Source organism: Podarcis bocagei (assembly GCF_964188305.1).
Source record: "Podarcis bocagei genome assembly, chromosome: 4".
NCBI classification, from domain to species: Eukaryota; Metazoa; Chordata; class Lepidosauria; order Squamata; family Lacertidae; genus Podarcis; species Podarcis bocagei.
The window spans coordinates 25,334,590-25,355,591 of record NC_138128.1 but is presented as its reverse complement, the minus strand read 5'-3'; the positions used below and the strand labels follow the sequence as shown (position 1 = coordinate 25,355,591).

General features: G+C 49.3%; 1 protein-coding gene across 2 annotated transcripts in view; it reads left to right on the top strand.

The window, feature by feature from the left end:
• MED12L (mediator complex subunit 12L) overlaps positions 1-21,002 on the top strand; it is a 187,874-nt gene that overhangs the window by 128,359 nt on the left and 38,513 nt on the right. For both annotated transcript variants that reach the window (XM_081190734.1, XM_081190735.1), the window contains 5 exons: positions 935-1,055; positions 3,453-3,548; positions 12,188-12,301; positions 14,728-14,930; positions 16,253-16,441. In XM_081190734.1, coding sequence (XP_081046860.1) covers positions 935-1,055; positions 3,453-3,548; positions 12,188-12,301; positions 14,728-14,930; positions 16,253-16,441 — 723 coding nt within the window. The remainder of the gene's footprint in view (positions 1-934; positions 1,056-3,452; positions 3,549-12,187; positions 12,302-14,727; positions 14,931-16,252; positions 16,442-21,002) is intronic.

Here is a 21,002-nt window from a genome sequence, read left to right as displayed (position 1 = left end):
TGGACAGAAGTAACTATATCCAATCCAAAGTTTATTGGTCAACCAAGTTCAGGTTATAGCCAAATAAATAAATAAAATAAAATTAATTTTAAAAAAAAATTGAGGAAAGAAACAGCAAACAGATTTTAACAGAAAGTGAAGGTAATAAAAATAGCATAATAAAGCCCGTGCAATGAAGCACATATAATACACAGAACATGCAAAGGTAAAATCATGCATATGAACAACTAACTATAAATGATGGTTTGGTATGAAAGGGAAAGTATGGAAATTGCTGAAACTCACTGAAAGAAAAGAAAAGGCAATATGTGCCATTTCCAGGTAGGGTTGGTAAAAATCTTTGTCTGAAACCCTGAAGAGCACCGGTCAGGAATTGCATTAGACACAACTGATAAAATAGAGCGACGGCCTGACTCAGTATAAGGCAACTTTCTGTGTTCTATGTGAGAGGAAGATATCCACACTCCTAGGGCTCACTCACGTAATTCTAAATCATGGTTTCTTGTTGTGTCTGAACCAGTCCCCAGCCTTTGCCACAGACACACACACTGTCTTTTATGCATAGTCTTTTTTGTTTTATTTTCCAAAAAAGAAACGAAAACAAATACAGCCAAACAGTACAAACTAAAATCATAATAAATCAAGGCAACATGTTTTGTACATACAAATGAGGGAAAGGGGATGGGATGGCTGATGATCGAGATTCCAGAATAACCTGGTGCTCAGACATTCAAGCAAACAGATCTGTATAAAGGGTCCAGATATCAGGTAATTCCCCCATCTTTCTTGTGCTTGTGGGAGGTCACCTTCTCATTTGCTGCCAGCTGAGTCATATGATTGTGGGAGTGGATTTCTCCTTTCAGTATAGAAGACACAAACTGATTAATTAGAACTGATTAATTAGCAACATTTTTATCCTTTTTTGCCCTTTAAGGTGAGTGACCTGTCGTTCCATGACTCATTGGCTACCTTTGTCGCAATCCTCATAGCCCGGCAATGTTTTTTCCTAGAGGATGTTGTTCAGCACGTTGCACTTCCTTCTTTACTTACAGCAGGTGAGTTGTCGGTGATATCTTGAAAACCACACTTTGCTCTTCAAACTTCGAACTGGAAGGCAAAAATGGTTCCATGTATGGATGGTAAATCATATAAAACCATTTTCTGGAATTTTTCTTTTTTTTTTAAAGCATAGATAAGCAGGGTGCTCTAAATGTGTTTTGCTGATTAAGTGTGGTGGTCATGGATTTACATAGCTGGGACTGAATTGCAGTTATGTAGAACTAAAAGACTCTGTACATGCTAATCTTCTTATTAGATTATCCATTCTTCTCTATTTCTGCAGTCTTCATCTTTTTCCCACCCCACACTCCTTCCTTCTTTCTATCTTCCCTTCTTTCTTAGACTGCAAGCTACACACATTTACTGGGGAGCAAGTCCTCTTCAACTTTGCTGGACTTACTTCTGAGTAGACATGCCTAGGATTGCACTCAAGGCGTCAAAAGCCAAGTGTGAAACCAACAACCACCACCTTTACCTGGATATTGAAAGGTGCTGCTTTGCCCTGCTAGATTAGGCAAAGTGGATGATAACGTAACCGAAAAGCAAATCTGGAGGCCAGGAGTCTCTCCTGAGCAAAAGTTGTTTTACTCACTCTTCAGTCGAAGAGCTCACCAGTAGTATGATTTTGTATAGACATTGTGAGAACAGAATGCTGGACTGAATGGCCATTGACTTGATCCAGTGTGTTCTTCTTATGTTCAGTACTGGAGTAGTGGTGGTCTAAGATATTAAAAACCAAGCAGACAGCCACCCAAAAGCCCCACAACTTCCTGGTTGTGGTGAGGGTGGAAGGACAGAAACATCTGGGGTGGTTGAAACGGAAATGGGGAGCAATGGAACTACGCCAGTAAGCCGCTTCCTGTTCTGTCTATATAGCTTGGTGCTATTTTGTTTTTAAAGCACTTTGTTTCTTCATTGCTTGCTTGCACTATAAATCCACATTATGACTCCAAGCCTCAGTTTTGGGGAACAGTGGGTAGCACTTCTGTTGTCTTCTGCTGCTTCTGTGAACACACCGCAAGCTGAGTTGAAGGCAAATTCAGCTTTATTCTTGATGAGGCCTGGGAGCCACACAAAACAGCAACTGACTCCTCCAGCCAGGGCACACCTCTGACTCAGCTGTCGAGGTTTCTAAAAGTTTCTCTTAAAGGGGCCACATGTTGGGTATTTGTTTGATGATGCATACCTTATAAACAGCCTAGGGTTCAGTTTTGGGAAGAGCCATGGTTCATTTGGGTGGGCCTGAGAGTGAGGGGCTTTGGGACCTCAGATGTTTGTTCCAAAGTCCATGGGAATGGGGTCAGTGTTGTCCTTACTTCTGCTACCAGGCAGGTACAAGGTTCTTGTGTTAATTCACAAAGCCCTAACCAACTTGGCCCAAAGTACTTGAAGAACTTTCTGATCCCTTATTGTCCACTTCAATTATTTATATTGTCTGATGGAGCACTTCTGATGGTTCACCACGCCCCTAAGGTTTGACCAACCTTTGTTAGGGACCAAGGCTTGAGTGTGGCAGTCCCTGTACTGTGGCACTTCCTGCCGCTAGAGGAATAATCCTAGTCGCCTTTTACACATTGCCTATAAACAGTGTTTTTTAGACAGACCTTTGAAATTTGAATTTTCTTTTATCCAAACAGTATTTATGGATGTTTTTACTAATGTGTTATTTTAAGTTTTTATGGTTGTTGCAATTTTTGCATGGTGTACCCTGTACTGTATTTTTATGACAGTTTTACAAATATTTAAAATAAGTAAGTAAATTATTTCTGCTGGTTTTGGTTTTCTGCCAGCATGTTGCAAAATTATGAGCTGTAGTCATCTTCCCACACTCTGATGGCATTACATTATGATGTTTCTGGAATTTTTGGCTTTTTCTCAGCTTTGACATTATTTGTGCTCGTCATCCAGACAAGCTTTTTTTTTTTTTTTGACACTTTTTTCCTGACACTTCTTATTTTCCCACAAGTAAATCTTGATAACATTCTCTTCTTTTACCCAGTTAAGCTGCAGAAAAATCTCATGCTCACATTTTTCATATTTCTCATTTTCTTTCACAAGCCGCCTTGTCAATACGCACCTGCTAAGCAAACCCAACATTTGTGTGTGTGTGTGTATGTGTGTGTGTGTGTTTCAAATAAAACAATTGTTAGATAGAAAAAGTTAAGAGAGCAATGCGGTGTTGACTAAAATAACATTTAAATGAAAAATTGTTTGGATCATTGTTTTGCAGAGCATTACTATTTTTCTCAGTATTGCTGTTCAAGCTATTACTTTCTATGTTTGCTTGATAAAAGTGTTATGAATTAGATTCAAACTTCTGCTCAGATAAAATATTGGGAATCAAATGCTAGTTTCCAGTAGTGTAATGATTGGTTCGCATCCTTTTCCCACAGCTTGTGGAGATCCAGATGCTGAGCCTGGGGCAAGGATGACGTGCAGGCTTCTGTTCCACCTCTTTCAAACACCTGAGGTTTCCCTGCTGCCTACTGGTAAATACTTCAAATCTATTTCCAGACCTTCTGTCTTGCCTTTGTGTTCCGGTTTCTCGGCTTGCCGATCAGAAGGTAGGCAGTTTGAATCCCTGCTATGGGGTGAGCTCCCGTTGCTCTGTCCCAGCTCCTGCCAACCCAGCAGTTCGAAAGCACAACAGTGCAAGTAGATAAATAGGTACCACTGCAGCAGGAAGGTAAATTGTGTTTCCATGTGCTCTGGCTTCCGTCATGGTTTTCCATGGGCCATAAGCAGTTTAGTCATGCTGGCCACATGACCTGGAAAGCTGTCTGTGGACAAACGCCGGCTTCCTCGGCCTGAAAGCGAGATGAACACTGCAACCCCATAGTTGCCTTTTACTGGATCTAACCGTCCAAGGGGTCCCATACCTTTACCTTTTTACAAATTTAACAACATCATCAACAACAACATTCTATTTGGAGTAGGGCCTGCTGAAATTAATGAACCTAGGTCTGAGTATACACAATACGCCTAAAGCTCATTCTTTCCATCAAAGAATTCTGGGCACTGTGGCTTATCCAGGTTTTTTTTTGGGGGGGGGGTTGTGTGTGCTTTGAATGTGTTTTAAATGTGTAGAGTGTATACAGAATAAATTAGTCATGTTTATTCACTTCGGGGGGTTTACTGAGAGTTGGAATAGCAGTGGATAAAATCCAATTTAAATTGACATTGCTGAGACACAGACCTATAGCCTTAAACAGCCATTTCGTTCAAAGGACCACCTGGTATGTTGTTTTGGAAGCATATTTCTGCTTTTTCTTTATAACTCTCTGATGTGTAGCCCCTTTTAGCCCTTAAGTCCTTTTATAGGGACGTTCTGAAAAGATGGTGAGAGAGTTCTGAGGTGAGTTAGTTGAAGAGATTCAAGAAAAGAGTGTTAGGCCATGTAGACACGTAGGATTTGAAACAACCAGGCCTTGTTTCTTCACAAAGCACTTTTTTACATAGTTCTTAATACCCTCGCACGATAGCATTGCCAAAAGGGAGAGTTGCTATCCATGCTGTTTTTACATACAGGTGGCTGTGTTTATGAAGCAGTATGCATTGATGTACTCCACTCAGTCAGTCTATTCATGCACGCTAAGCACTGGCAGAACATCACTAGGTGCTCCCCAATAGGATGCAGCACAAAACAGACAAAAAACTGTTCTTGTAGAATGTGCTTTAGATCAACCCACAGGGATGAAATGGCGGCCATGTTGTGTGTACATCACCCCAAAAATGTGCCCGCATCCCACATGGAATGCACATTATTACACTGTGTGTACACGCCCTTAAAGATTTGAGAGAGGAAAAAGAGACTGCGAAGATGACAGTGATTGTGAATGAAAATAACAGCAAAGCAGACGGCAGAGCAGTATTTTTAGCCTTCACACAGCCTGTGAGTGACAGACCAGGACTCTGTGGCAGCAGCCAGGCCCCTAATTGATCACCTCAAGGATAGCTAATTCATTTGATTTCATCCCGCCCTATTTGTTGTTTAGACACTAATTTTGAACAGAATACTTAGCTGAATTGTTCTTGCTTCCTTCCCTTCTCCTTCCTCCTTGTTAAATAAATCATAGTTTGTACTATTCAATTAAGTTGCCCACTGCCTTCCCCTTGCATCCATTCGGGGAAAACTGAATGAAATGTTTGCACTGCAGTTTAAATCTGAGTCCCACTGCCCTCTAGAAGATAAGGGGGAGGGTGCACACATACACAAACACACACACACACACACAACTTTAAAAAACTGCATTATATCACAAAATCATGCTGCATGAACCACACACCGGGTATTTCAGACTGCATACTGAAACTAAATTGATACTTTCCATTGACAGATGTCAGGGGTTTAGGAGCAGAGGCAAGGGCAAGGGAGGAAACAGAGAGCGAAGGGGAGGAGGCAGAAGAAAAGATGAGTGATGACGACGACCCGAGATCTCCGAGTCTTTCCAGTGAATCAGAGGATTCACAGAAAGGAGCACCAGTGGCCAGGGCAAGGGGGGAGTTTAGGGGGGCACCCCAGGAAGATAGAGCCAGAGGGGACTCAGAGGAGAGCAGTTGGAAATCGGGACCAGCGTCACCGCTAGGGAGCAGGGAGGAGGAAGGGAGCCAGGGGGCAAGCGCTGGCAGCTCACCACAGGAGGGAGGGCATGAGTCAGGAGTGGCCACACCTCCATCGGGGAGCGAAGAAACGGTTAAGCGGAAAGTGGAAGGTTGGGCGCGCGCGCCAAGTTCAAATGCAGAGGAAGGCGGCGCAGTAAGCAGCCCGGAAAGGGAGCCAGGTCCTAAAGCCCGGCGCAAGGAGGCAGGAGGGTCCGGGTCAGCGTCAGAAGAATCCCGGAAGGAAGAAACCCCGGGGGGCAGAGGGACCCAGAGGAGAACAGTCAGGCGGAAAAGGTGGAGCAGGGCTAGGATATTAAGTTGGTGCACAAGGGGCGGAGAATCAGACGGAGCTTCGCCGATCTAGCTACTAGACGTAGAGTTGCACGCAGCAGCTTGAAAATGGAAACTGTAATTCAATAAAGACTTTTACTTAATGATCGCTGGCTAGCGTGATCCTCTGTGAGCTAGGATCTTCGAGCAGCTCTGACAGTAAGCTCCGTCCCTCAAGTGTGGGCATCTACAGCCTCGAGGAGGGGAGAGAAGCAGGTGCCTACCAGCGAGCTCACGAACGGCAGCCGACATGACGGCTGAGCAGCAGATAGAGGAACTCAGAAGAGCAGTGTCACAACTGAATGCAGAGGCTCTCGCATCCCGGAAGAGGGAGGAGGAGGCAGCTGCCGCCTGCAGGGATCTCCAAGTCAGGTTAGACGTGCTTACAAAGCAGACACCCAGACAGGAGGGAATTGGGTTGGCGAGACGTACAGGCGGTCTGGTCTCTCACTTCGATGGGAACCTGCAACAGTATCCCAACTTTAGAGCAGATGTACTGTGCGCACTGCAACTGCTGAATAAAGACTTTAGAGATGAGCAAGAGAAGGTGGGATTCATCATGTCCCATTTGCATGGGGATGCTAAAGCATGGCTGCGCAATCTATGGAGAGATAAGGATCCGGCGCTCCAAGATGCGGATGCCTTTATTAAAGCGATGGATGGGTGTTTTTTATCAAGCATTGACGTGGATCTTGCCCGGAAGGAGGTGCATGGACTAAGGCAAGGGAGGGCCAGCGTAAGGCAATATCATGCCCGCTTTTTCGCTTTGGTCAGTGCCCTGGAATGGGACAGAGGTTCGGCCCCTGTGAGAGACCTCTTTTGGGAGGGGCTGCACAGCTCGATTAAAGATGAGATCGCGAGGGGGGAGCGACCCCGGACCACCCAGGAGGTCGTTCAGAGGGCACTGGCAGTGGGGGTGCGGCTGGAAGAACGTCCGTGGAGCAGGGACGAAGGGCGTGGAGGGCGCGAACCAGCCAGGGGCCCCTCCTTCCTTCCCAGAGACGCAGCGCGGGCGCAATCCACGCCTCCACCAGGAGGAGGAGCGGAACCTATGGAGGTGGGAGGTGCAAGGGCTCAGTCAGCAACCAGAGCCCTAGCACCGGCAGCAGTGAAAGCGAAGCCTCCTAGAGGGAACAGGAAGTGTTACGTCTGTGAGGAGCCAGGGCACATGGCGAAAGAGTGTCCCCAGAGGCCCCACAAGCTCACTGCAGCCTCAGCAATGGTGACTGCAGCGACGCAGCAAGGTGGACCACAGCAGGGAAACGACGCAGTCTGGCTGGAGGAAGAGGCTCTGGGGCCCAGCCAGACGTGTTAGTCACGCAGTCCCCAGAGATTTTACAGCCCGTGAACCCCCTCCCGCCCAAACCAGTAGTGAGGCTCACCGCATCTCTCCAGCTGCCCAATGGCATCACCATGGACGTGCCAATCACCGTGGACTCGGGCAGCAACGCGGACTTTATAGGGCAGGACTTTGTCGACAAACACGCTATACAGTTGCTGCCGGCCACACTGCCCCTGCAGGTTGTCACGGTGGATGGCAGGGAGCTGCTAGGGGGGCAAGTGGTGAAGCAGACGCCACCGATGGTGATGCGACTTGGGAATCACAGAGAAGTCATCAGCTTCAATGTCACTCAACTATCGGATACGCCCATTGTATTGGGAATGAGTTGGCTGGACAAGCACAGCCCAACGCTGGCTTGGTACCAGAGGCAGCTGATCTTCGGCTCTTCCTTTTGTGCTGAACACTGTATCGTGCCCCGGCAGGAAGGAGAGGAAGAGGAGTCACAGCTGCTGCTAGGCACGCTGCAAGCGATTCCCCACAAGTACGCAGAATTTTTGGAAGTTTTCTGCGAAAAGGAGGCGGACAGACTACCCCCTCACAGACCATATGACTGCAAAATTGACCTGCTGCCGGGGGCGGCGCTGCCTAAAGGGAAACTGTATTCCATGTCAGAGGACGAACTGCAAGAACTCAAGGAGTTCATAGATCATAATTTGGAGCGCGGTTTCATCCGAGAGTCCAAGGCAGCGGGGGGCAGTCCTGTATTCTTTGTTAAAAAGCGAGACACGCCCCAAAAAAGACTGGTCGTGGACTATCGCATTTTGAACAGTGGGACCAAGCCATCGGACTTCCCCATGCCCCGAATCGACGACCTCCTAGCGAAGGTGCGGAAGGGAAAAGTGTTCACCAAGTTGGACCTGCGAGGGGCGTACAACCTCATTCGCATGCGGGAAGGAGATGAGTGGAAGACGGCCATGTTCACGCCACTGGGGACCTACGAATACAGAGTTATGCCTTTTGGATTGCAAAATGGCTCCCACGTTTTTCAAGCTTTCATGCATCACGTGTTGGCGGGACTTCTCTACAAGACGTGCGTCTGTTTCTTAGATGACATCCTGATCTTTTCGGAATCGCAGCAGGAGCATGACGGGCACGTCAAAGAAGTGCTGAGCAGGCTAAAGCAACATAGGCTCTACGCCAAGCTGGAGAAGTGCCAATTTGACGTGACGGAGGTGGACTTTCTGGGCTACAAGCTGTCTGACAAGGGGCTCGCCATGGACAGCGCCAAGGTTCGAGCGGTGTTGGATTGGAAGAGTCCACGCAACCGGAAGGAGGTCCAACGGTTTGTCGGCTTCGCGAACTTCTATCGCAAGTTTATCAAAGGCTTCGCTATGCAGACAGCGGCCATCACTGACACGCTTAGCTCCAAGAAAAAGAAGTTCGTTTGGACAGAGCAGGCGGAGCAGTCCTTTCAGGCGCTCAAGCGTCTCTTCGCGTCGGAAGAGCAGCTGCTTCATGTCAACCCCAGCAGGCCGATGAGGGTGGAGACAGACGCCTCGGACAGAGCCGTGGGGGCGGTCCTGCTGCAGAAGGACCAGCAGGGGGTGTGGCGACCGGGAGCGTTTTACTCCAGGAAGCTCAGCAAGTCCGAGCAGAACTACACCATCTGGGACAGGGAGTTGCTGGCCAGTCATGCAGCGTTCAAAGCGTGGAGGCACTTCCTGATCGGCGCCAAGCACACGGTGCAGGTTTGCACGGACCACAAGAATCTGGAGCACTGGCGCACGGCACAGTTCCTAAACCAGAGGCAGATACGTTGGGCTGAGTTCTTTGCGAACTTCGACTTCCGCATAGAGTATGTCCCGGGGGACACTAACATCATGGCGGACGCCCTCTCCCGTAAGCCACAGTATCTGGAGGACGCAACGCCAGCGGCCGCCATGCACATCTTCGCACCAACAGTGTGGGCGTGCGCCGCGGCCACCGTGGACCTGGAGGCGGTGCGACGAGCATTGCAGGATGACTCCTTCGCGCAAACAAAGATGGCAGAGGTGCAAAGGGGCAAGGCTGCGGCCGACGGTTTCCAGCTACGAGATGGATTGCTCATCCGTAAAGGGGCCATCTACGTGCCGGGAGACGACCTTCGCGCCAAGGTGCTGCAGCAGCTGCACGACGCGCCCACTGCCGGGCACTTTGGCAAGGAGAAGACGATGGAATTGGTAGCCAGGGATTTCTGGTGGCCTGGAATGAGAGGGGAGGTCGCGGACTACGTGGCGAGGTGCGACACCTGCCAGAGGGCCAAGCCAGTGCACAGACCGCCGGCCGGACTGTTGGAACCGCTGCAAACTCCGGTCGAACCTTGGGAGAGGGTGGCTCTGGACTTTGTCACAGATCTGCCCAGCTCGAGAGGCAAGACGGCAGTGCTGGTGGTGGTGGACCTGTTTTCCAAGATGGCACATTTCATTCCGTGTGCGAAGGTGGCCACGGCGGAGCAAACCGCCAAACTGTTCATAGACCACGTGTTCAAGGTTCACGGTATGCCACGGTCTATTCTGTCCGACCGGGGGCGGCAGTTCATCTCGAATTTCTGGCAGAAGCTGATGGGCTTCCTGAACGTCAAGATCAACCTGGCGTCGGCGAGACACCCGCAGACCAACGGGCAAGCGGAGCGGGTCAATGCCATCATGCAGCAGTACCTGAGATGTTATGCAAATCAACAGCCTGCGACGTGGGTGGATTACCTGCCGCTTGCCGAGTTCGCCTACAACAACACGAAGCACGTGTCCACGGGGGTCACGCCGTTCTTCGCCAACAATGGGAGGCACCCCAGAACCTTCCCGGGACTGGAAAGAATGGGGGAGGGGGAGCCGCAGACAGCAGATGCGTTCGCGTCGGAGCTGCAGGACGTCCACGATCAGCTGAGGCGCCACCTGGAGCTGGCCAAACACGCATACAAGGTACAAGCGGACAAGCACAGAAGGGTTGGCGAAGAGCTCCACGTGGGAGACTGGGTCTGGTTAGCAGCCCACGCAGTGCCGGCCAGGTCGTTGGCCAAGAAGAAACTAGGGCATAAACAACTGGGGCCCTACCAAGTCGAAGAGCAGGTCAACCCGGTAGCTTTCAGACTGGCACTTCCGGAGGGTTCCAGAATGCATCCAGTGTTCCACAGATCGGTGCTCACTCCCTACAAGGCACCGCACAGGTTCCAAGAACCCGGAACGGCGCCGAGTCCGGTCAGAGACAGAACAGGGCACGCGGGAGTGGCACAGAAGGAGCGCATCAACGAAGTCACGGAGATTTTGGACTCCAGATGGGGGGAGGAGGGGGTAGAATACTTTCTCGCCAAGGAGGGCACCCCGGCCAGTGCGAACAGCTGGGTGCCGGGCTACGCTTTGGACGAACCTCTACTCAAAGACGAGTTTCACGCCCTCTTCCCACATAGACCAATGCCAGCAGACTTTTTCGACGACTGGCTTTTCACGCCCACGCTTTCGGCCAGCACTTTCCGGGGGTTCGACTCGGACGAGGACCCGACACAAGACGTACGTTCCCCGGAGGGGTCACCCTCGGGATCTGCATCAGAACCCTCGTATTGGTGGGACGATCGACCAGAGGAGCAGTTCCGCAGAAAGTGGCTGGAATGCCCAGGACGAGCAACGCCGCCAGGAGGAAGTGAGGGAGAGACGGACATGGACGTTTTCGGGGACGACCCTGGTTTCGAGCACGGCGGCACAGAGATGGAAGCGGAGGTGACCGTCGTCGACGGGAGCAGGGAGGAAGACCCGGGAGCCTTCAGATGGAGGCCCGCCACGGGAAGCGAGCGATATCCGACATTCGTCCCTTTGCAACAGCAGCACCCAGTTCCAGCACCGGAAGGAGGGGAGGGGGGAATGGGGGGCTTCGAGGGGGGGATGGATGTCAGGGGTTTAGGAGCAGAGGCAAGGGCAAGGGAGGAAACAGAGAGCGAAGGGGAGGAGGCAGAAGAAAAGATGAGTGATGACGACGACCCGAGATCTCCGAGTCTTTCCAGTGAATCAGAGGATTCACAGAAAGGAGCACCAGTGGCCAGGGCAAGGGGGGAGTTTAGGGGGGCACCCCAGGAAGATAGAGCCAGAGGGGACTCAGAGGAGAGCAGTTGGAAATCGGGACCAGCGTCACCGCTAGGGAGCAGGGAGGAGGAAGGGAGCCAGGGGGCAAGCGCTGGCAGCTCACCACAGGAGGGAGGGCATGAGTCAGGAGTGGCCACACCTCCATCGGGGAGCGAAGAAACGGTTAAGCGGAAAGTGGAAGGTTGGGCGCGCGCGCCAAGTTCAAATGCAGAGGAAGGCGGCGCAGTAAGCAGCCCGGAAAGGGAGCCAGGTCCTAAAGCCCGGCGCAAGGAGGCAGGAGGGTCCGGGTCAGCGTCAGAAGAATCCTGGAAGGAAGAAACCCTGGGGGGCAGAGGGACCCAGAGGAGAACAGTCAGGCGGAAAAGGTGGAGCAGGGCTAGGATATTAAGTTGGTGCACAAGGGGCGGAGAATCAGACGGAGCTTCGCCGATCTAGCTACTAGACGTAGAGTTGCACGCAGCAGCTTGAAAATGGAAACTGTAATTCAATAAAGACTTTTACTTAATGATCGCTGGCTAGCGTGATCCTCTGTGAGCTAGGATCTTCGAGCAGCTCTGACAACAGTGTTTGAATATTGAATATGCACTTGCTTCTATAGTGTGTGATGTGGCCTTGGGCAGGCACGTGTGTACATTGGGCCATTTGTTTTAAGACTTGTAGTATTGATAGTATTGACATCCTTGCACTTGCACCACAAGATAGGTCCACCGCAGTGTTTAGAAGCCTAGTAAAATTAGGTGGGGAGAATAAAGCCAAGTTCACTAAAAACAATGACAATGAAAAAATGCTTGTTCTTTTTCTGCAGGGAAATCTTTCCCAGGAATTCGATCGTCTTGTGATCGTCACCTCTTAACTGCTGCTCACAACAGCATAGAAGTGGGTGCTGTGTTTGCTGTGCTGAAAGCGATACTGATGCTTGGTAAGATCACATTTAATGTTCTTCATTTCAGGGTTAAGGCTGCAGCCCCTTACCAAGTCTCCTAGGAGAAAGTTCCATTGAATTTGGGGGACTCTTACTTGTCAGTAGACATGTTTAGGTTTGCCCTGTGAGGCTGAAGTCTTACACACACACACACACACACACACACACACACACACACACACTTACATGGGAGTAAATTTCATCAAATTCAGTGGGATTTACTTCTGAATAGGCAAGCATAGGACGTGGGTGGTGCTGTGGGTTAAACCACAGAGCCTAGGGCTTGCCGATCAGAAGGTCAGCAGTTCGAATCCCCGCGACAGGGTGAGCTCCCGTTGCTCGGTCCCTGCTCCTGCCAACCTAGCAGTTTGAAAGCACAAATTTCAAGTAGATAAATAGGTACCGCTCCAGCGGGAAGGTAAACGGCGTTTCCGTGCGCTGCTCTGGTTCGCCAGAAGCGGCTTAGTCATGCTGGCCACATGACCCGGAAGCTGTACGCCGGCTCCCTCGGCCAATAAAGCGAGATGAGCGCCACAACCCCAGAGTCATCCACGACTGGACCTAATGGTCAGGGGTCCCTTTACCCTTTGCCTTTAGGCAAGCATAGGATCCTACTAAATTTTGATTTTGATTTTGACTGGATACATTGTCTAGAGCAGTGTTTCCCAACCTTGGGCCTCCAGCTGTTTTTGAACTACAATTCCCATCATCCCTGACCACTGGTCTTGCTAGCTAGGGATGATGGGAGTTGTAGTCCAAAAACAGCTGGAGGCCCAAGGTTGGGAAACACTGGTCTAGAGCATGGGTCCGTCCGTTCTCCCCAGATGTTGAACTCACATCAGCCCCACCCAACATGACCAGTGATCAGGGAATATAAGGGACCAGAAGTGCCGCATCCCTGAGTTTCAGTTATATCTTAAAATCTGATGTTTTAAGGATTAATCCTACAATAGATGAGGCGTTTGTATTAAATTCTTCTATTTCCTGCTACCCAGTAGGTGTAAAAATTCAGCTTCAGCAGGATTGCTTAGAATCATAGAATCATCGAAGTTGGAATAGACCCCAGGGTCATCTAATATCCTCTCCCCAGCCCCAATCCAACCCCCCCTTAAAACCATGGGTAAATGAAGGGAATGCCTTCTCAGGGTCTGTCAAGGCAGGCTAGTGCAGGACTCTGAAGCTTTGATGGTATTAATTAATATCATTAGTATTGTATTAGCTCATTATTTTTAATGTTAAGCCTACAGTAATGGTTAATGATGCTGCAAAGTACACTAATAATGCAGGTATCTCAACTAAAGCATCCATGACAGGTGGCCATCCAATTTCTTCTTAAAAACTGCCAAAGGATGGAGAGTCCATCACCTCTGTGGGAGTCTGTTCCACTGCCAAACAGCTCTGACTTTCAGAAAGTTTTTCCCCTGAATCATAGAATCATAGAGTTGGAAGAGACCACAAGGGCCATCGAGTCCAACCCCCTGCCAAGCAGGAAACACCATCAGAGCACTCCTGACATATGGTTGTCAAGCCTCTGCTTAAAGACCTCCAAAGAAGGAGACTCCACCACACTCCTTGGCAGCAAATTCCACTGTCAAACAGCTCTTACTGTCAGGAAGTTCTTCCTAATGTTTAGGTGGAATTTTCTTTCTTGTAGTTTGGATCCATTGCTCCGTGTCCGCTTCTCTGGAGCAGCAGAAAACAACCTTTCTCCCTCCTCTATGTGACATCCTTTTATATATTTGAACATGGCTATCATATCACCCCTTAACCTCCTCTTCTCCAGGCTAAACATGCCCAGCTCCCTTAGCCGTTCCTCATAAGGCATTGTTTCCAGGCCTTTGACCATTTTGGTTGCCCTCCTCTGGACACGTTCCAGTTTGTCAGTGTCCTTCTTGAATTGTGGTGCCCAGAACTGGACACAGTACTCCTGGTGAGGTCTGACCAGAGCAGAATACAGTGGCACTATTACTTCCCTTGATCTAGATGCTATACTCCTATTGATGCAGCCCAGAATTGCATTGGCTTTTTTAGCTGCCGCGTCACACTGTTGGCTCATGTCAAGTTTGTGGTCAATGTTTAGTCGGAATCTCCTTTCTTGTATCTTGAAGCCGTTGCCTCGAGTCCCACCCTCCAGAGCAAGAGAAAACAAGCATGCTCCCTTTCCCATGTGACAGCCCTTAAGATTTTTGAAGGTGGCTATCCTATCTCCTCTCGGCCTCCTCTTTTCCAGGCTAAACATACCCAGCTCCTTCCAGCACCCCTCGCAAGGCTTAGTTTCCAGACCCTTCACCATCTTGGTTGCCCACCTCTGCACACGTTCCAGCTTGTCAACATCCTTCTTAAATTGTTGCGCTTGCCCAGGTTGTTTTTCATAGTTAAACAGTAATAATAATCTTCATATTTGTGCTGCTTCTACTCCATAGGTGATGCGGAAATTGGAAGCAATAGCATGCCCTCCTTGAAGAAGTCAGATTATTCAGTGCGAAGATTACTAGGTGACCTTAATGAAGATGAGATATGGGATGCCTCCTCACATTCTTTGAAATCATGTGGAAAACCTTTCTCCATAGAAACTGCTAGTCTCAGCGAATATGCTAGATATGTGCTAAGAAGTATATGCCAGCAGGTAGCATAACCCTTTGTTTTTCTCTGTTTATTTGTATATATGAATTTATTTTTCCAGAGTAATCATTGTTGCCATATTCCAGGGATGCAAAGACAGTCATGACATGCTTTCATAAATACAGGTGGATGATGGGGGTAGAGGAAGGTAGCTGGGGAAGCCATTCAACCCTGAAGATGACCTGGGCCAGCCACAACACCTTAGCTTAATCTTCACAGGGTTTTCATGAGTATAAAAAAGGGAGAGGGAATGAATAAGCCACCTTGAGCTTCTTGGAGGAAAAGTTGGAGCGTGAATGTAATAAAAAAAAAGTAATATGGATTTGGTTGTCAGGGCTTCCAGGTCATTTCCTCCTATAAACTTGTATACACTGTTGGCAACTATGGCATCAAGTGATGACTTGTGTGTGAATGAGCTGTCATAGATTGATCTGTCCAGACTGCCTTTGATATTGCCAGATATCTATCCAAAGTTCCCATATTTTGGCTGAGTAATCAAGGGATGAAGATTGAGTCAGGTACACACATGTGAGAACAAGTCCACACTCTGGCCATGCGAAGCCTCTTGGGGTACACTGGAATGCACAATCTTACCTTAGTTAAACAAAAACGAAACAAAACCCATGTTTTCTTAGGGGCAGTGGAAGCTGTGACCTGTGACAGGTTTACCCAGCCCCCCAGCCTCATTGATTAAACCCGGAAAGAACAAGCCTCTAACTGTGCAGCTGATAGCCTATGCTATATTCAGGAATTAGTTGCGCAATTCAGGTCTAGGCACGTTAGATTTTATGGTTGTGGCTCCCATGTAAACTTTGTGCCCATGCTTGAACTTCTCAACAGATAGGAAAGCTGTGCAGGTGTGGTTGTGATCCCACCATTCTTGTCCTCCTTGTGCCATGAAGTTTTTCTCAAACATACAATGACTATAGTTGTGATTACAGCTGGAATTCGTTTGAGAGTTTAGCTTAACATTGTGATTTCCTTTTTAAAGAGGAAGTATTCAGTCAGCGGCATGTAAATGCTCTTGACGGAATACCTGAGAAGTAGAACCAGAGAAAAAGATTGTTTGTCTTAAAAGAAAAAATATATATATATTTAACTAAATTCTTCCTTGTTAAATATTTTGCATAATGGACTTGGATTTAATGTAAAGTATAGCTTTTTCACGGGCAGGGGTACCTTTACCTTTTTTTATAGCTTTTTCACAGTGCTAGCATGAATCTGACTCATCCTGAACAATGTTGATTTTTTGTTATGCGTTACAAGCAAAACAAACAAACATTGCCTTTGCTGTGATTAATGTTCAATTCAACTTTTTGCTGATAGGAGTGGGTGGGAGAACACTGCTTGAAAGAACCCGAAAGACTGTGTACCGACAAAGATCTTATCCTGGACCCAGTCCTTTCAAACAAGCAAGCACAAAAATTGTTGCAGCTTATCTGTTATCCTCATGGTGTTAAAGAATGTGCAGAGGGTGACAATCCTCAGAGACAACACATCAAGCGCATTCTTCAGGTAAGCAGACCGAATAAAGGCTTTGTATTTTATGTTCTTTCCTCTTGCTCCCACCACATGTTAGACCCTTTTGTCCCTGTGTACATACCGTCCCTTGTAAAGGGATAAAATTAAGGGAGAGGGGAATTAAGTCTTTCCTGCCAGCCACAAGCCCTTCTGCTACTGAAGCATACGCTAGCCAGAAATGTGAAGAAACTCTGTATGTGTGCAGCTCGTGTATGGAGGGAGGCTCCATACAAGATTTCTGCCTGCCTGCATTGGTATGGCTTCTTCTCATAGTCGCTGAATGTAGGGACGCAGGTGGCGCTGTGGTCTAAACCACTGAGCCTCTTGGGCTTGCCGAACAGAATGTTGGCGGTTCGAATCCCCGCGACGAAGTGAGCTCCCGTTGCTCTGTCCCAGCTCCTGCCAACCTAGCAGTTCGAAAGCACACCAGTGTGAGTAGATAGATAGGTACCGCTGCAGTGAGAAGGTAAATGGCATTTCCATGTGCTCTGGATTTTGTCACAGTGGTCCGTTGCACCAGAAGTGGTTTAGTCATGCTGGCCACATGACCCAGAAAGCTGTCTGTGGACAAACGTCGGCTCCCTCTGCCTGAAAGCGAGATGAGTGCCACAACCCCATAGTCGCCTTTGACTGGACTTAACTATCCAGGGGTCCTTTACCTTTTTTTTTAACCTTTACCTATAACGTTGTGATGGGATGATTAGCTGCTTGTGCGTAAAATCGTGCTCCCTCAGAGTTTGTGCGGCTCCACAAACCTCTGTGTGTGACAGAGCTCCTCAAACATGTCTGCTCTAGTCACTTGTAGAGTCTGACAGTGGCTGTCTGCGGAAGCGCTTCCAGCAAAGAAGCTCCTTAACGGAAACGCGTCTCCTGGACTCACGACGTGGCAGCTTCCGGCGAAGCATGGGTCTCCCTATGGTAGCTTCTGACACCTCCCCGCTGTTCTCGCTGGACGTGTCTCTCACCCCTCCCTCTTCCCTGCTATTTCCTGCTTGGGCTGCTGCGTCTCTCTCAGCATTCATGAGCTCCCCCTCCAGAGTACCCTCTCTCCCCCTGCTGGTCCCTGCTTTAGCTGCGGACTCCCTCCCAGCCTCTGTGAGCCCTTCCACCTCCCTTTCCTCTGATGTCAGTTCCCTGACATCCACCTCCCCTCCAGGGCCCCCTTCCCCCCCGCCCATACTCTCTCCTCTGGGCGGTGAGGAGATAAAACCCCGAAAAGAATCCTCTTCATCTTCAGACGTCTCGAACATTTCCCTCCATCGGTCTTCGTTCCGGCTCGCTGAATCCTCCTCCTCCTCTGAATCAGAGAACCCCTCCAACTCTTCTTCTTCGTCGGTGGTGGCAAAGTATTCCCTCCGGAACCTCGCCACAGGCTGAGGTTTACGTGGGAATCTCTGATGAAAAGTTTCTATTAAAACCTCGTCATCTACATCCTCTGCCATGACCCAGGTGTTTTCCGACTCCGGCTCCCCTTCCCACATTACCAAATACTCTACTTGATCTCCCTTCCACCTGGAATCGAGAATCTCCGCTACATGGTAGCTGTGTTCCTTCTCCTCCATTGCTGGTCCCCTATTGACCCTCCCTTCTCTGTCCCCTTTATACGGTGACAGCAACGACCTGTGGAAAACTGGGTGCAGCTTCATGTGGTTCGGTAACCGGAGTCTGAAAGCCACTGGGTTGACCTGCTGCGTGACTTCAAATGGGCCCAGCCTTTTGGGTCTTAACTTCTTACAACCCCCTTTGAATGGTAACCCTTGGGTTGACAGCCACACCTGGTCCCCCACCCTAATGCTTTCACCTTCCCTTCTGTTTTTGTCTGCCTGCCTCTTATATTCCTCCTTGGCCCTGTTTAAGTTAAGTTGGAGCTGGCGATGGATCGCTTCCATTTCTTCAACGAACTGTTCTGCAGCTGGAACGCTCCAGTTCTCCCCTTCCCCCCCTGGGAAGGCTCGGGGATGGCACCCGTGATTAGCCAAAAAGGGGCTCATCCCCGTGGACACGTTCTCTGCATTGTTGTAGGCAAATTCTGCCAACGCCAGCTTCTCCACCCAATCATTCTCTCTGTCATTCACATAACACCTCAAATATTGCTGGAGGACACCATTAGCTCTTTCCGCCTGCCCGTTGGTTTCTGGATGACGGGCAGTTGAGAAATTAACCTCTACATGCAGTAAGCTCATGAGCTTCCTCCAGAACCTGGAAGTAAATTGTTTCCCTCGGTCTGAAACCACCCTCAAGGGGGCGCCATGCAACCTAAACACATTTTCTACAAACAATTTAGCGGTTTCTTCTGCTGTGACCGCATGTGAGCAGGCTATAAAGTGGGCCATTTTAGTTAACAGGTCTACCACAACCATGATGGCTGTTTTCCCTCTAGACCTTGGCAGATCAGTCATGAAATCTATTGCCACTGTTTCCCATGGTCTTTCAGGTGTGGGTAGTGGTTCTAACAAACCTGCCGGTGCCCGCCTCTCCCCCTTGGCTCGTTGGCATTGGTCACACCCTCTCACATACTCCCGCACATCTTCCCTGACCTTGGGCCACCAAAATTCCCTGGTAACCAGCCACATGGTTTTGTGTTGCCCAAAATGCCCTGCTGTGGGGCTATCGTGCAGTTGCTTGAGTACCTTCTCCCTCAATTCCCCTTCAGGTATATATAACGCTCCCTTGTAGTACAACGCCCCGTTTCTCTCCTCAAAACCCCCGGGTTTGTCTCCCTCCCTCCTGAGACCCCTGAGTTTGTCCTGGGCGTATTCATCATGCACCGTTCCCTCTACCAATTCCCTTTGCCCCACCAATGCCGCCCCACACACCCAGCGGTCCTCTGGAATGACATGGGTCTCTTCGGGTGCTCCCTCCCCCTCCAAATATTCAGGTTTGCGTGAGAGAGCGTCCGCCCTAACGTTCTCTGGGCCTGGCACGTAACAAATCTCAAAGTTAAATTTGGAGAACTCCTGGGCCCATCTCAACTGCCGTTGGTTGAGCACTCGCGCAGTTCTCCAATACTCTAGATTCTTATGGTCCGTGCACACTTGCACCTTATGTTGTGCACCAATTAGCAGGTGCCTCCATCTCCGGAAGGCCTCATGAATAGCAAGAAGTTCCCGGTCGTACACCGTGTAGTTCCTCTCAGATTTGTTCAGCTTTCGCGAAAAGAAGGCACACGGTCGCCACTCTGACTCCTCCTTCCCCGGCTGCAGAAGAAGAAGCACCGCCCCTATGGCTCTGTCAGATGCGTCTGTTTCGACCCTCAGCTTTTTTTGTAAATCCACATGCAGAAGTTGTCCTTCAGAGGCGAAGGCCCTTTTCAGTTCCTCAAACGCTCGCTCCGCCTCCGCCGTCCAAACAAACTTCTTTTTACTGCTGAGACAGTCCGTAATGGGCGCCGTCAGGTGGGCGAAGTTTCGGATGAACTTACGATAAAAGTTTCCAAACCCTAGGAACCTCTGCACATCCTTCTTGGTTTTGGGTGTTTTCCATTCCAGCACTGCCTGAACCTTGCCGGGATCCATGGCCAATCCCTTGTCTGACAGGCGGTACCCCCAGGAATTCCACCTCCTTGGTATGAAACTGACACTTCTCCAGTTTCACCCACAGCCTGTTGGCTTGCAGCCTGCTCAACACTTCTCTGACGTCTCTCACATGTTGCTCCTCATTCTCCGAATACACCAACACATCATCTAGGAAGGCCACGCAATTCTTGTAGAGCAAAGGACCCAGTACGTGGTTCATGAACGATTGAAAGCACGCTGAGCCTGCTTGTAATCCAAAAGGCATAACGAGATATTCAAATGCCCCCAAAGGGGTGAACATGGTGGTTTTCCATTCATCCCCTTTCCTTATACGTATCAGGTTGTACGCCCCCCTTAGATCCAGCTTTGTAAAAATCTTTCCCTTCCGCACCCTGGTCAAAATATCATCAATCCTGGGCATAGGGAAAGCCACTGGTTCTGTCACTGCATTTAACCGCCTGAAATCACATACAAGTCTCGGCTTGTCCGTGTGCTTTTTATCCACAAAAAACACTGGGCTACCCCCCGCTGCTTTGGACTCTCTGATGAAGCCTCTCTTCAGGTTCTTGTCAATGAACTCTCGCAACTCCTGCATTTCTCTGTCTGACATGGCATACAACTTGCCTACAGGAAGCTGTGCTCCAGGGAGTAAATTGATCTGGCAATCAAAGGGCCTATGCGGGGGTAGTTGGTCAGCTTCCTTCTCGCTGAACACGTCGCTGAGATCTGCATACTGTGGTGGTACCTTCACCTTCTCCATTACTTCAGTCCCTGCTAGGGTGGCTTGGGCCCCTGCTGAACCCTTTTCCCCTTTGCAGTGTTCTAAGCAATGTGCTGAACCAAAGGAAACCACTCTTTGATGCCAGCCCACCAGCGGATCATGTAGCGCTAGCCAGCTCATTCCCAAAATAATGGGAGCGCCTCCCAAGGTGGCCACATTAAACGCTATCAGCTCTGTGTGCCTTGCCACCCTCATTATCATTGGGACGGTCTGCAAGTTGACTCCTCCTCCCAACAACTCCCTGCCATCGATCGTGGTC